This window comes from Micromys minutus, assembly GCF_963924665.1.
Source record: "Micromys minutus genome assembly, chromosome: 12".
NCBI classification, from domain to species: Eukaryota; Metazoa; Chordata; class Mammalia; order Rodentia; family Muridae; genus Micromys; species Micromys minutus.
The window spans coordinates 58,469,845-58,484,641 of NC_137981.1; the positions used below are offsets into that span (position 1 = coordinate 58,469,845).

A 14,797-nucleotide genomic window follows, 5' to 3' on the forward strand; every position below is an offset into this window, starting at 1 on the left:
TTCTTCTCAAAAAATAAAGCTTCTTACTTACCAAGGGGCTTAAAGAAAGTGTTTCCAAAGGCAGACCTTTTCCTATTGGATAGTTTTCTGTCTCTGGGTAAGGACAGGCAACCCATAAAGCAGTAAAGGCTAGTTCTGAGAGCTGTGTGTGAGTTCTAAGCGATTGTGGTGAGGTTTGACATTAGAGCTCATCAAAGATGGCCAAACTTCTCAGGAAGTGGCACAGGGTTTACATGTTGGGGTGCTGGCTTTGCCCCAACAGTTGGTTGGCTCTGGCATGTGTTTGGCACACTCCAGGGTGCCAGCTGGAATTGGTTCCCAGTTTTAAGAGAGTCTGAGCAATTGAAGTCACTGGGTAAATTTAGATTCGCCTGTTGCTAAAGGAGGGGCAGAAACCTGAGCCAAAGAGCCCTTTCTTGGGGGAGAGACTGGCAACTCACTGTCTGTCTCGCTGTACACGAAAAGGGAGTTTAAGTCTTTCCATCTCCACAGAGCTTGGGTCATCATTGGGAATCACTTCATCAGTGTGTTTTTTGATTGGCTAAGGTAAGCAATCAGTTTCCACTTGGATTTTTATAGAATTAGTATGTAACTTGTAAAGCAGATGGGTACAGGGTTTCTTTTTCTTTTTTTCTTTTTTTCACTGATAGAATAATGGTTAATAACCTAAAATAAGGCTGGATAATTTGATGATCACATTATATTTTAATTATTAACAAAATCCAGTCTCCTTAACATTTTACCTGTGCAAATTGTCCCAGAGACCACTGTGCTGTGTGTTTAGCATGACTTGTTGCAAGCACTTATATACTTGTCTTGACTGCATTGTGGGATGTTGGCTGATAACTAAGTCAGAGAAGGTACAGGCTTGAAAATCACGGGAACTCCACTCAAACCTTTCTGAGAGGCTCGGTCTGGTGCTTCAGGCTTCGGGTGGTTTGACTTAGAGACACTGATAGATGAAAATGTCGGAGATTTGTAATTGGGAATAAACATCACAAGAGCCAACTGTCAAGTCAGCTCCCCAACGGCTCTGGGACTCTTTCCCTCCCAAGGTTTGGAGAAAAGAAAGTGGTGCATGCTGTTCGCACTGAAAACCGCCATCCTGTAGGGTAAAGAGGAACTGTTGCTTTTGATTGCTCAAACTGGGGTGGTTTCTTTGTGTTACTAAGTTACTGTGTGGGGGTGGAAAATGAGTTACTTTTAAAGGAATGAGGAAAGGCCAATTGGACTGGCTCAAAGATTCACCCCCAGGATGGGCAAGTCTGGGTTGCAGGAACTGCAAAAGCCTGTTTGCCCTTTGCCTCTTTTCCTGGAAACATCTAGATACAAGCAAGTTCACTTTGAGAGTTTCAAAACTAGTGGTTCAGGCGGGGTTAATCTAGCGGATTCCAGAATGGTTTGAAATTTTCTTTCAAAGCCAAAGAGAAAATAGTTTCTTATACTGGTTACATCTATGATTCTGAGGGCTGTCTAGTCCGAGTTTCCAAAACAAAGATGGCAGTTAAATACCCAAATAATACCTTTCTATCGTGTCCTATAAAATGACACTTCTTGTGGCTTGAAGTGTGGTTGTATGACAGTGTTTGCCCAGCAGATGTGGAGTCCTGGGTTCACAGATAAGTAGGTGACGGAATGAGCATCAAAGAAGAAGAAAGAAAGAAAGAAAGGAAAGGACGTGACTGCCTCTAGGTATGGTGGAGGAGAAAGTTCACTGTAGAGGTGTGGGACAGCATAGGCAGAGGCAGACACATCTGGGAGAGTTCAGAGCGGTCGTGACCCTGAACAGTGTGGAAGAGGGAACAGGGGAGGTAGAGGGGGAAGAAACATAAACTAGGTGCATCAACACGGAGGTTTGCAAAGGTACAAAAGTGGAGGGTAGTCAAAGTGTCTGGGTTGTATAGGGAAGATCTTCTAGGGGAAGGGTAGCTCAGGACCAGGTTAGAGAGTTCAGGGTGGAGGGTGGGGTATGCCAGCCATACCCTGTGATGATTGGGGACTGAGGGATGCTGGGAGAACTTGGCAGGTAGGTACAATATGATATTTTAAATAGACACCTCAGCCTTTTGTCCTAGGTTTAAAATTTAGATAGATGATAGATAGATAGATAGACAGACAGACAGACAGATAAATGATATATAGACATAGAAGGTTGCCTGACCCCTTAATGAAATCAGGTCATTAATCTAAACTCCTTATAAAATATTTCTGTATAGTTTTTCCAAGAATATTCTCTACCATATAACATGAAAAAATTAAAAGGCATCTGTAGGGGAAGAAATGAGAACTATCGGGCCTTGCCACTGGTCCAGATACAGCTACACAGTTGCTGGTCAGGAGAACAGAAGAGGTGGCACATGGTAGGGGGATGGGGATGAGTGAAGTCCTAGGTGTACTGTCTGATAAGGGTCCAGCCACATCAAGGCCCCTGATGCCTTAGACCTACAGGAAATGGCAAGGCCTCTCCAGGGCTGGGCCCAGAGTGATGGCAAAGCTTTGCTGTGTGTGAGTGTTGACATCGAGTGAAGAAAATGGCCACCATAGCTTTCTCTGCCTGCCCCCAACTGTTCCTGTTGAGATTAGCTATGCCTGAATCCTTTTCAGGATAGTGACTCCTTGTTTGTCTGGATGTCATAGCCCCACCCAACCATTCAGCTGTATGGAATAACCCCACCGCCTGTTTAAATGTATACAATGTACACACTGGGCTCCTGGGGCTTCTCCATCAGACCACCCAGTCTCAGGTTTATGTGTCCATGTGTCTGTCCTTTCTTCAGTCCCTCATCAGCCCAAATCTGGGATGAAGGCTGTGCAAAGACACCGAAATAGTTGGTGACTTTATAAAGCATGCCAGACTTCTCTCACTCTCCCTCCAAACATTTATGTCAGCTGGCCTGTAGGATGATTGGGGTAAGCAGACATATGTGTAGGCAAACCACAAATGCACTTAAAAACTAAATTGATAACCTCAGTAAATTGGCATTGGAAAGTTATAATACTTTAATGTCTATACATGAAAACAGGGCAATTAAGTTATCCATTATCTTTGTAATGACACAGTTTTTTGTAGTGATCACACTCCAAATTTTAGCTTCTGCTTATCTTGAAACATTTGAGGCATTTTAAAGCTATAGGTAACATTTTAAAGCTTCTTGTTGCTATGAGAAAATATCAGACCAAAGGCAACTCAAGGAAAGAAAGCTTATTTTAGCTCCTGGTTTAAAGCAATATAGTTCATCATTGTGGAGAAGGCATGGTTACAGAGACAGCTGGTCAACCACTGTACTTACGTGAGTCAGGAAAGGTGAGAGTTGGTGCTTAATTGTCCTACCCTTTATTAAGCTCAAGATCCAAGTTCATGGGGAGCTGCTGCCTGCATGCAGAACGGACATTCTCCCAGTTAAACTTCTCTAGAGGACCCTCACCCAACGGTGTGTCTCCCAGGTGATTCTAAATCCAGCCAACCTGACAATGAAAATTATTTTTAACTTACTGTGACAAAGACCATGAAATGCCATTTCTCCTGAATGTGACTTAGCACCTGTTGATCGGCCTCTCTTTATCCCTCCCGACCTCAACTTTCTCAAACTCCGGAAACCAACAACCCACTCTCAACTTCTATGAAATACCTCTTTTTTTTTTTTCCAGACAGGGCCTCACTATGTATTTCTGCCTGTCCTAGAACTCACTATGTAGAGCAGGCTGGCCCTGAACTCAGAGAGATCTACCTACCTCTGCCTCCTGAGGGCTGGGACTGAAGGCTGTAAAGTCACATGGTGCCTGGCTTTCTGTGCCTGGCTTATCTCACTTAAAACCTGCCATGTCCAATACCATCTGTGTTGTCACAAAAGGACTTTGTCCTTTTTGTGGCTGAAGAGCATTCCATTGTATTCACACGTGTTCTCTGTGCACTCACCCGAAATGGCACACCAGCTATTGATTACGTACCTTGGATTTTGTGCCTGATGCTCAGTAGACATGCTGGTGTCCTCTCAGCACACAGATCTTACCCTGTAACGGGATTGCAGGGTCACATGGATGCTCTGTTGTTAGATTTCTGAGGAACCTCCATATTTTTAAGTGTGATGTCTACACTAATTTACATTTCACTCACACACTACAAAAGAGCTCAAGCTTTCCCTCACTTTCATCAGACATTTGTGATCCTTCTCCTCCTCCTCTTCCTCCTTCTTCTCCTCCTCCTCCTTCTCCTATTTCTCCTTCTCCTCCTCCTTCTTCCCCTCCTCCTTCTTCTTCTCTTCCTTCTTTTCCTCCTTCTCCTTCTCCTCCTCCTCCTTCTCTTTCTTCTCCTTCTCCTTTTATAATCACTATCCTAATAGACACGATGCTACCACTATAGGTTTGAATGGCAATTGTATCAAACTAGGGTCACCTGGGAAGAAGACTCCCCTATTGAGGAATTGCTTCCATTGGATTAGCCTGTGGGCATGCCTTAGAGACATTTTTTATTGATGGTTTGTGTGGGAGAGCCCAGATCACTGTACATGATGCCATCCCTGGGATGGCATAAGAAAGGCTGAGTAAGCCATGAGGAGCAAGCCAGCAGGGAGCTTTCCTGTATGGCCTCTGCTTGAGTTCCTGCCTCCAGGCTCCTGCATCAGCTCCTGCCATGACTTCCTTTGATAATGAAGTGTAATTAGCATGCGTAGAGGTCAGGTGATCCATTGGGATTTTTTTGGAGGGTGTTTGCATCAACTTTTGGGATATTTGAGACATAGTGGCTTGCTTGGATATCATGTCTTCCCAGTTGTAGTCTCTATGTGTAGACTGATAATATACCCCAATTGGTCACCCCTTGTTACACAACAGTGATGCTCACATGGTAGATAGTAGGACCACATAACAAAGAGCTGAGGCAGTCTTCATAGTGCAGACAAGAGAACACTAGGTACCCACATATCCAAACATTGTATACAGACGTAGGCATTCACGGACTATAGTGGACAATGTTATAATATGATGCAGAAGAGAATCTGGGGATCTCCTGGAGCATGTTAGGAAGAGTAGGCGCTCACTCTGACACCACACAGAAGAAAACCATAGTCATTTAGCTTGCATTCGCAGAAAGAACCACGAAAGTCTTTCAGCCGCCACACTCTGACTCCCACAATAGCAGAGACAAAAACAGAAGGTGCTCAGGTCACCTGACATGGAAAAGTTAAGCACCCTTTACAGTGACTCAGAAAAACAACAACAAACAGTAGGCATTCACTGTCACATGACAGAAGGAGGCATGACGCTGTAGGCTCCCACTGCTGCCGGATGCAGAAACCTGTTTAAGCGGTTGTGTCAGCGGTTGCTCTGGGATTTTGTCACCAGCAGCTACAGCCACCCACAACTTTCCTGTCCCCACTTGATGTGTGTGCAGTAAGTCAATGGCTGACACTTGTTATAACCCATGCTAGGGATGGGAGCCAAGTTGGTATCAAGTGACTCTTGGTTGTGTTTAAGGCTAAGGAGGCTGCATGCCACCGTTTCCACTACAGTCCTTTAACACACAGCGCTCTCGGTGACAACTTAAGTGCTGTTCTTAGCTGTTGGATGTGCTGCACTGTTTCCGCCAGCTCAGCCTCTTGCTGCCGATGATGCCCCTTGGTCAAGCACCATGGGCTACATTCAGGTTTCCCAGGGTGCTGAATAAAAGACAGGACAACACACAGCCACAAGGAAAGAATTTAAATTGCACACTTTTGTAAACATGTGTTCTAGAATGAGCCTGTGCCTGAAGTGGACAAAACCGGATAAATGTGTTCTAAGCTGAAGATGGTAAGGTGGTCAGCTGGATCTCTTGCTCTTCCATTTGGTCTCTTCTAACTACAGAAAGCCATTGAACCCAAGCATGTGTCACCAGAGTGCCTGTATGGAGGCCTAGGAAGGCCATTGTGTGAAGCTGTGCAGGTGACGCCTGGATTACCTTGGAGACCCTAAAATGTTGGAGATGCCAGAGCCTTGGGATACCTGCTAAGAAGATCTGCTGCTGACAGGGAGAGGAACCAGCTCAAGAGAGAGAAGTGTGTTGCAGTCAACAAAGCTGAAAGTGCTTAGGCGTCTTGAAGGGTTCCTTGTTGGCAGACATGGAAATAGAGGGTTTCAAGTCTCTCAGCTGGTTTTCAGTCTTGCTTTGGTGCAGTATTTCCTCATTACGTTCCCTTTCCTTGCTTTTGGAATGGTAATTTATATCCCGTGCAATTACATGTTGGAGGCATGTGATCTGCTTTTTCATTTTGATTTTACAGGGGATTACAGTTAAAAGATTGCATGAGTTTCAAGAGACTTTGGACTATTACAGAGTTGAGACTTATCGATTCTAGTATCTTTTAAAGTTGTAATTTATGCATTTCTGCATTATGATATCAATACAAGCCAATGGGGTCTGGTATTGATGTGGTGGCTTGACAAAAAATGGTCCCTGTTGACCCATAGGGAGTGGCACTATTAGGAGGTGGCCTTGTTGGAGTGGGTGTGGCTTTGTTGGAGGAACACCAATGCACAGCTGTATATAGTCTGCCAGATATGTGGGACCCATTGTATTCTGTAATTGTAAACTACATAAATCACCCTTTGAGTTCTTAGATATGATTGATTTTTAATTTTTCAAGAGTCTGACTAGCCTTAAAAAATATACTTCCTTGAAGAAGAAACTTTTGGTTTCTTTGGAAAGTCACTTATGACCAGCGATGTTTTGCTGGGGCACACAGGTGTAAGGATGTTTTGCTAAGGCACATGAAAGGATGCATGATGAAGAATTATAAACATTACCCCACAGACAGAGGGAGCTGGAGCACTGCTTCACTTTGCCCCACCTTGCTATTCTTCACTAACAAATTAGTTAGTATTGGTTCGCCTTACATTGCATCTCTGAGCTAAGCTTGTGGTGACACCATAAAGAGAAACTCACCAAAGAACTTCTCATGAGGTTCCTGTGGCTTCTTGCTGCTTATATATATCCTGGCTGGTTGGTGAGCCTGGTGGTTTCTTCTGGATTGAACCATGGTTGCTAGTTCATGTGTGGTGACTGGGCTGTACCTGCTGATTTGTATTTGGTGTTTGCTACGTGACTGAACTGCTGATATCCTGACAATGAAGATTGGACCTGATCCCAAAGAACTATTTCTAAACACATCTACCTCCTCTGTGTCCTGATAACTTTTCTCTTCTACTACTTCTTGTGAGTGACAGGCTAGAGGAAAGGTTGAATGATTGTTGAAGTAGGTTGAGTGATCAAACCTGCTTAGTCAGTCAACGGGGTCTTGAGGAAGTAAGGGAGGATAAAAGAAAAAAAAAAGACAATTAGACAACATTATATTACGACTCCAGCCAGTGCTTTAATTTTTTCCCAGTCTGCTTTTATATCATTCTTGGTACATGAAAAGAATAGGGTTAGTTACAGGTCAAGGCAAAGCAGTCAAGGAACAAGCAAGGCATAAACAAAGATCCAGTGGCATTCAGGGACTTATCAAGATGACCAAGATTGTGAGCCTACTTCTTTGTCCTAGCCCAATGTCAAATTCTTGCCAATATCTTAGAAGCAGCATCAAGAGCTCTCCACAGTTGAGAGAAGTATGCCTACACTTCCCCTTATGTTTTGGTGTTTTGGTTTTTGTTTGTTTGTTTGAAAGACTGGCTATGAATCTCAATCTGACCTTGAACTCAAGGCCCTACTGTCTGAGGGGCTGGGTGATAGAATTGTAAGATCATGTGATATTAATACTTTTGGACCATGACTCATGTTAGTCATCTTGGTGCTTCAGCTCCTGGAAGTGTCTTGTCTTGAGCAGACAAGTAAGTCAGGGTTGGTTGAAACACATAGTGCCTTTGGCTAGCCTATATTTAGCAAGACAGAATTGGCAATACATTCAATAATTTGCCTATATAGCAAAAGTCAAAGTTGAGGTTGGAGTAATAGCTCAGTGGTTAAGAACATTTGTTGTTCTTCCAGAGAATCTGGGTTTAATTCCCAGCAACCACAGGTATTTGTAACTCCTGTTCTAGAGCATCTGACATCTTCTTCTGGCTTCCAAGGGCACTGAGTGCACACGGTGCACAGACATACATGTAGGCAAGACTCTTATACATACACAGACATACATGTAGGCAAGACTCTTATACATACACAGACATACATGTAGGCAAGACTCTTATACATACACAGACATACATGTAGGCAAGACTCTTATACATACACAGACATACATGTAGGCAAGACTCTTATACATACACAGACATACATGTAGGCAAGACTCTTATACATACGTAATAAAACAAATTTCTTTTAAAAGAATCAAAGAATGTGTAAAATAGAATATTTACCTGTTTTGCTTAAATAACAAATTGAGAGCGATGAATTTAAAAGTGTGGGAAACCTAATGTTTATATAAAACACTAATGATTTATATCTAATATTCAAATTATAAAAATACTGATATTTAGGGCAGGCAGTGGTGGCTTAAATCTTTAATTTCAGCACTTGGGAGGCAGAGGCAAGCAGATCTCTGTGAGTTCAATTCCAGCCTGGTCTACAGAGTGAGTTCCAGGATAGCCAAACATACAACCAACCAAAACAACAACAAAACCCTGATATTTATATTTGAGCAAATGCATTTAAAGTCAATAATAGTTAGGTATAACATCAACACACTTTGGAGGATAATTGACAGGGAGTATAATTTTTAATGCTAACATACATTTTTAAAAACCAGTTTATAAAATTAAATTTTATTCAATATATATATATATATATATATATATATATATATATATATATATATAAAGTGCAGAATTATTTTCATGTCATTGAATATAAGTCTGAATTCCAGAATATTCCCTCCCTCTGTTACTGTGTACAAGGTTATAAATAGATCACAGGGTGCTGTGTTTTCAGGTCAACATGATCTCTTGCCAACGTGAGTTCCACTTTGAATGACCTCAAAGCCCCGGGGAACTGGCGTTCTGCCCAGTGGTTCCCATTGTCTGAACTCCTGGGGTCCCTTTTCACAGGCGTTTGGTGTCGGTCAGACAACAAAACCAGCTCTTAAGTAAAACTTTATATTGTTTGCTACCTGGTCATTCACTTCATGCTTCTCTGGAGGAAGGTCTTTTTAATATGATGCAGCTGACATCAGCAGGTAACAGGTTAAACAAAAACATTAAAGAGGCAGTTTAGTAATAAGAATGGGGTGCAGTGGTTTGTGGCTGTAATCCCAGAACTCAGGAGGCAGAGGCCAGACATGGCCATGAATTTGAAACCAACCAGGACCAGAGTGAGTCTTGTCTCAAAATCCAAACCAAACCTGTATATAAGTAATACACCTGGTACACATTTAGCAACATGATGCTTAACAGCCAATGGAAATGGTTCAGGTAACTGCAGCTCACGAGAGGAAGAGGCAGGAAGTGTCTCCAGGCTCCTGAAAGGCAGTGTGTAGACATGGATTGGACTCAGGCAGTGGGTCGACACCTTCACTTCCATGAGAGATATGGTTGCATAGGTGAGGGTGACCAAAAGCCAAGGAAGGTGTGTGTCCACATTCCTCTTTCCAGAAGGGCCTGTGAGCGCAGTGAACCTGTGGCGCCTCCTCAGGACACAGCACACCATCTGTGCAAAACTCACCAGGAGCATATCTCTCCATAGTCATAGGAGAAAAGCCAGAACCCTCACGTCTCTTCCTGTTTGGGATTCAGATCTGGCAAAAACGGGTGTAGTAGGTGTCTTGTAAAAAATGTTTTATAATTCTGAATAATTTAGCTGAGAGAAGACATAATTTAACTATTCAGAACCAAACCAAGTAATTAGTTATATATATTTGCTAGCTTGCTTTTTTTTTTCTTTCTATTTGATAACTTGGCTTAAAGGTTGATGCTTCAGTGTCAAGTTCAGCCCAGCAGGGTTTTGAAAGCCATAGACTGTGTGTGTGTGTGTCTGTGTGTGTGTGTGTGTGTGTGTGTGTGTGTGTGAGAGAGAGAGAGAGAAAGAGAGAGAGAGAGAGAGAGAGAGAGAGAGAGAGAGAGAGAGAGAGAGAGAGAAATTGATTAAAATCTAAAAACATGGCCACTGGGATTTTAAGTGAATTGGTCACATCCAAATTGTTTTAGGCAACAAATTAAATATCTTTTTGTGGTTGAAACAGTGTGACATGTTTCAACGCAATATCCCCCCCCAACCCCAATTTGTTCTTCCTTTGAGACAGAGACTTAGGCAGCTGACCTGGAGTTCACTATGTAATCAAGGATTCCCTTGAACTCCTGCGCCCTTCCCCTCCCCCCTCTGGGTATTCACCATACCTGGCTTCTGGTCTGGGGTAGAACTGTTCTCCAGACTTATGATACATCAGTGCTGACAACTAAGTTCTCTCCCCCCCAGGAGATGGTTCGAGAACAGTACACCACAGTCACTGAGGGAACTCACATCGAGAGGCCCGAGAACCAGCATGTCTACAAGGTCGGCATTTACGGATGGAGGAAGCGCTGCCTCTACCTCTTCGTTCTTCTCCTGCTCACCATCCTCATTGTGAATCTCGCTCTCACGATCTGGATTCTGAAAGTGATGTGGTTTTCTCCGGTGAGTATTGCGTTTTCTGGCTCATCGTAAATTACTGTGTTGATTAAAAAAAATTTTTTTTTTGCGTATTGTATTGTAGTTTCCATTAGTCATTATCTCTGTGGGGTAGGACAATTCTGATCTTGAATTTGTGGTTGATTCTGTCAAGATGTCTTAGTGATCATTTGCAGATTACAATCTATAGGACTAGATTTTCCTAATGCCATCGGTCCTATAGTTTAGCGCTTGCGTGCTTTCTCCCATCTAAATTAAATCGCTGTAATGAAATACCCAAGTATTTATTTGTTTTTAATTTTTGTTTGGTTTTCATTTAAATTTTCTTTATTCTTGATTATGTATACATTATGTATACATTAAAATACGATCATATTTGTCCCTTTCTACAATTCTCTCCATATCTTTCTGACAGATCCGACTCTCAATTTCATGTCATTGTTTCTATAACTCAATAAATCCAATTAATGCTGCCCATAGTGCAGGGGTGTGGGGCCATCCACCAGAGCATGGGACACCTATCTATCAGTGGCCACATCTTCTAAGCAGAGTGATTCTTCTTCAGCAGTAAGGGTTGTGGCCCAGAGATTGTCTACCTATATATGCCAGAATTTTGGCTGGTTTGATCTAACCACTTCCGGAGTGCACCCTGTAAGCCACGCCCAAGAGCTGTCCATGAGCTCCTTCCCGAGTTCTTGCTCTTTCTGCCTCCTCCCTGCTGACTTGCCCTGAGCCTTTGGGGTTTATAGAGATGTCCCATTTACAGCTGATGACTTAATCTAAAGAAGTGGCTTGTTTGCTCAGCTCATTATTTTGGAGGTTTAAGGATTTAGGTTCATCTCTGATGGGGACCTCAGGGTGACTGGAGGGAGTTCGAGAATGCAGAGGCAGGAAGAATCCAATCAGCAGACAAAAAGCCAGACTGGGTGGGGCCTAGCTGGGGATTTTATCACAACCCTCCCACAAAAGCTAACTGGGGCCCCCCAGACAAATATCTCAGACTCTCTCAAGTGCAAGTTGCCATTGACCCAAGGGCCTTCCATGACCTCTTAAAAGTCCAGAAAGCTACCACCCGAGTGACCACACCGCCAACACGGAAGAAGTGGTTCTCAACTTTCCTAACCCTGCAGCTCTTTAATGCACAGGCTGTGGCGATCCCCCAACCATAAAATTACTTTTGTTGCTACTTCATAATGGTAATTTTACCACTTTTATAAATCATAATGTAAATATCTGACATTTCCAATGGTTTTAGGTGACTCCTGTGAAAAGATCATTTGACCCACTTGGGGTTCCGACCCACAGGTTGAGAAATACCTCCTTGGAAGACACACTTAAACCACGCCCAAGCCAGAGTGATACAACATTTGCGTGTTTTCAATACTCTGCTCTGACGCACATAAATGTGTGTGCAAAAACGTCAATATTCACAACAGATCTAGTAAATAAAATACCAGTAGTCTTGAAGAATTTATCCTGTTCTAAATATTCCCATATGTTAAAAATAATTGCACAACCTTATTTGCCTTGGAATTTTGTGTACATTTTGTTTATTTCACGGCGCTGGGAATTGAACACAAGATCTTTTACATGTCAGGCAAGTGCTCTACCTTTAAGCTATGCCACAAGAAGCCCTTGTTCTGTGCATTCTGGGGTGGGTTTCTCATTTACTATAGGATGCATTAATTTAGCAAGATAGATCCGCTGAGATAAAAATAGGACTGTGAGGAACATCACAGTTTGGTCAGTGTGTTCTCCCCAGGCAGCTGAGGGAGTGATGTGTGCCCAGGCTCTTGCCAAGAATGACTCTATCGCCTGAGGGTTAGTACGAAGGGCGCTGAACTTAGGTTTCCTACGCCTTTGTCTCTGTCACGTCACGGTGTAAGCCAATAGCTACCAGCACTGTCTTCACATGATAAATACTTGTACTTCTACACATTCTGGTAATATACTCATAAAATTAAAGTATGGCTTGAGAAGCATTATTCAATTATTTATCACATTTGTATTTTTATTATATTGTCTATGCAATGTATTGTATACAAATGCTATATGTCTGTATTATATTTGCATACAATTGTACTATACATATATTAGAAATTATTATAAATTATATCTTAGTAAAGGTTACAAATGTGAGTGTGTTTAACGTTAGACAACGTAGGATATGATTTCCGGGTTAGAATTTATAATAAGAATGTTTTTCAGGGCATCGTGGCACTGGATACTGAACCCCAGCACTTCTTTGCACAGGCTGGCCGCCTGTGTGTGTTAGTGACCCCCCTGTTGCTGTGGTGAAGCACCCTGGCCACGGAAGGCAAGTTATGGAGGAGTCTGGAGTAGCCACAGTCTCCCTTCAGCTAGCCAAGTAGCCCTGGCCGTTTACACACCACACACATGACAAAGCATTCACCAGCTGCACAGTTGTGTCATTTGTGAAGCTAACTTACGCAGAATTCTAAGAGAGCACACATCTTGGACCACAAAGACAGTGGCGACTTCAGATCCACCTCATGCAGGCCACAGCCTGAAGATTAGGCCACATGTGTTGTATGAGATGGTTTCCTCCCACAGGGATGTGTTACTGATGGAAACTTCATGTCTCTTTTCTTTACCAGATAGGAATGGGTCACTTGCATGTCATGGCTGACGGACTTCGCCTGGAAGGGGAGTCAGAATTTTTATTTCCGCTGTACGCCAAAGAAATACGCTCCAGAGTGGTAAGAAGACTGCGTTTCACATAATCTGTGAAAAAATAAATAACGCTCAAGTACAGAAATCCTGTTTTCAGAGGGGATTGTTAGCAAGTAGATATGTGCATACATTTATGGTATGTTCTGTCTGATAATGTGCTATTGAACAGCAGACTCTACAGGATATTTGCCATAAAGGTTTTGTTCTTAAATGCTTCTGCTCTGAGTTTAGCAGCCTCAGCAATTTAGCTCATAAAAAGTAACACAGTTTAGGATTAAAAAGTCTTTACTCAGAACGATCCCTCCACTAGTGGGAGCAGCCGAACAGCCCTGATCGGACGCACTCTGGGCTCTCTGAGGCTCTGCGGAGAAACTCCAGGAATACAGCCAGCGTGCGTTAGCTGTGCCACATAGAGGTTTGTGGGCCTGAGACTGGCCAGAAGCAGCTCCACACCAGTCATGATGAAATAATTGTGAACTTGAAAAGCCTCCACGGAACCAAAAAAAAGGCTCACAGAGACGGAAGTAAAGCTATTCCCAGCCATCAGAACATTCACCGGGGTGTCCTACCGGCTGCAGGAGACTTGTAAGGACTGATGTCCGCACAATGCATCCCAGACCACGTTCTCAGCAAAAGGAAACGTACCTGCCCAAGAAGGACAGAGGACAGGGAGCAAGATACAAAGGCAGGAGACAGAGGACAAGAGAGAAGGGAAAAGGAACAAGAGAGAGGAGGAAGGAATAGTTGACCTGTAAGGACAAAGGACTGCTTCTAGATAGAAGACAGACATGACCCATAGGCAAATGGCAGATTATGGGGAAAAGGAGACCCTTACCCCTCACCCCTCACCCCTCACCCCTCACCCCTCACCCCTCACCCCTCACCCTTTACGGCTTCCCCCCAGGATGAGTTGGATTGTTTTGATTGGGTATGTTAATTAGGTGAGCCAAAGGGGTCTTTTGATTGTTGGTTCCTGCTTTGATAGCAGGAACCTGGTGGTCAGCCTCAGGGGGAGGAAATGGCCAAATAAGGGAATAGACCTTGGTGGCCTAGCTTTAGGATATAATCTAACAGTTTGGCAAGGCAGAGGGAATGGGGGAAGGGCAAGGCCTGCCAGAGCCATGTTTGCCATGCTCTGGTCTGTTAGAGCCCTTCAAGAGGATAGTCAGTACACAAAGGGGAGGTTCCAGGGCAGGCAGAACTTGGGTGAAGCCTTACTGGGGTTGTGTCGTACTCTTGCTGGAATTGCTGGCCTGAGGAGCAAGTGCAGATGATCTGTACCGGAGGCCGATTCGTGCATGAATCAGATCTGAGCTGAGTGAATTGCTGCAGTGCACTTAATTAACCACAGTAGGAAATGTTATACTACTTGAAATACATACTTGGAAATGTTAATGAAGACAAAGAAAATTAGCACAAGGGTTGTTTTATTTTTCCTATAGAAAGTCAGGTCTGAATAAAATAAAACATGACAGCTCATTCTCCCCACTTTCCCAAGTCATGTCAGTTGATCCCTGAGAACCTGGTGAC

The 14,797-nt window shown here is 43.2% G+C and overlaps 1 protein-coding gene across 2 annotated transcripts in view; it reads left to right on the top strand.

The window, feature by feature from the left end:
* Positions 1–408: 408 nt before the first annotated feature.
* SGCG (sarcoglycan gamma) overlaps positions 409–14,797 on the top strand; it is a 30,756-nt gene continuing 16,367 nt past the window's right edge. The window contains exons 1-4 of one of the 2 annotated variants that reach the window (XM_080926610.1): positions 416–546; positions 5,842–6,032; positions 10,382–10,579; positions 13,192–13,293. In XM_080926610.1, the coding sequence (XP_080782736.1) occupies positions 10,385–10,579; positions 13,192–13,293 (297 nt within the window). In that variant the 5' untranslated portion in view covers positions 416–546; positions 5,842–6,032; positions 10,382–10,384. Of the gene's footprint in view, positions 547–5,841; positions 6,033–10,381; positions 10,580–13,191; positions 13,294–14,797 lie in introns of both variants that reach the window. The other variant, XM_080926609.1, reaches the window with a different exon arrangement.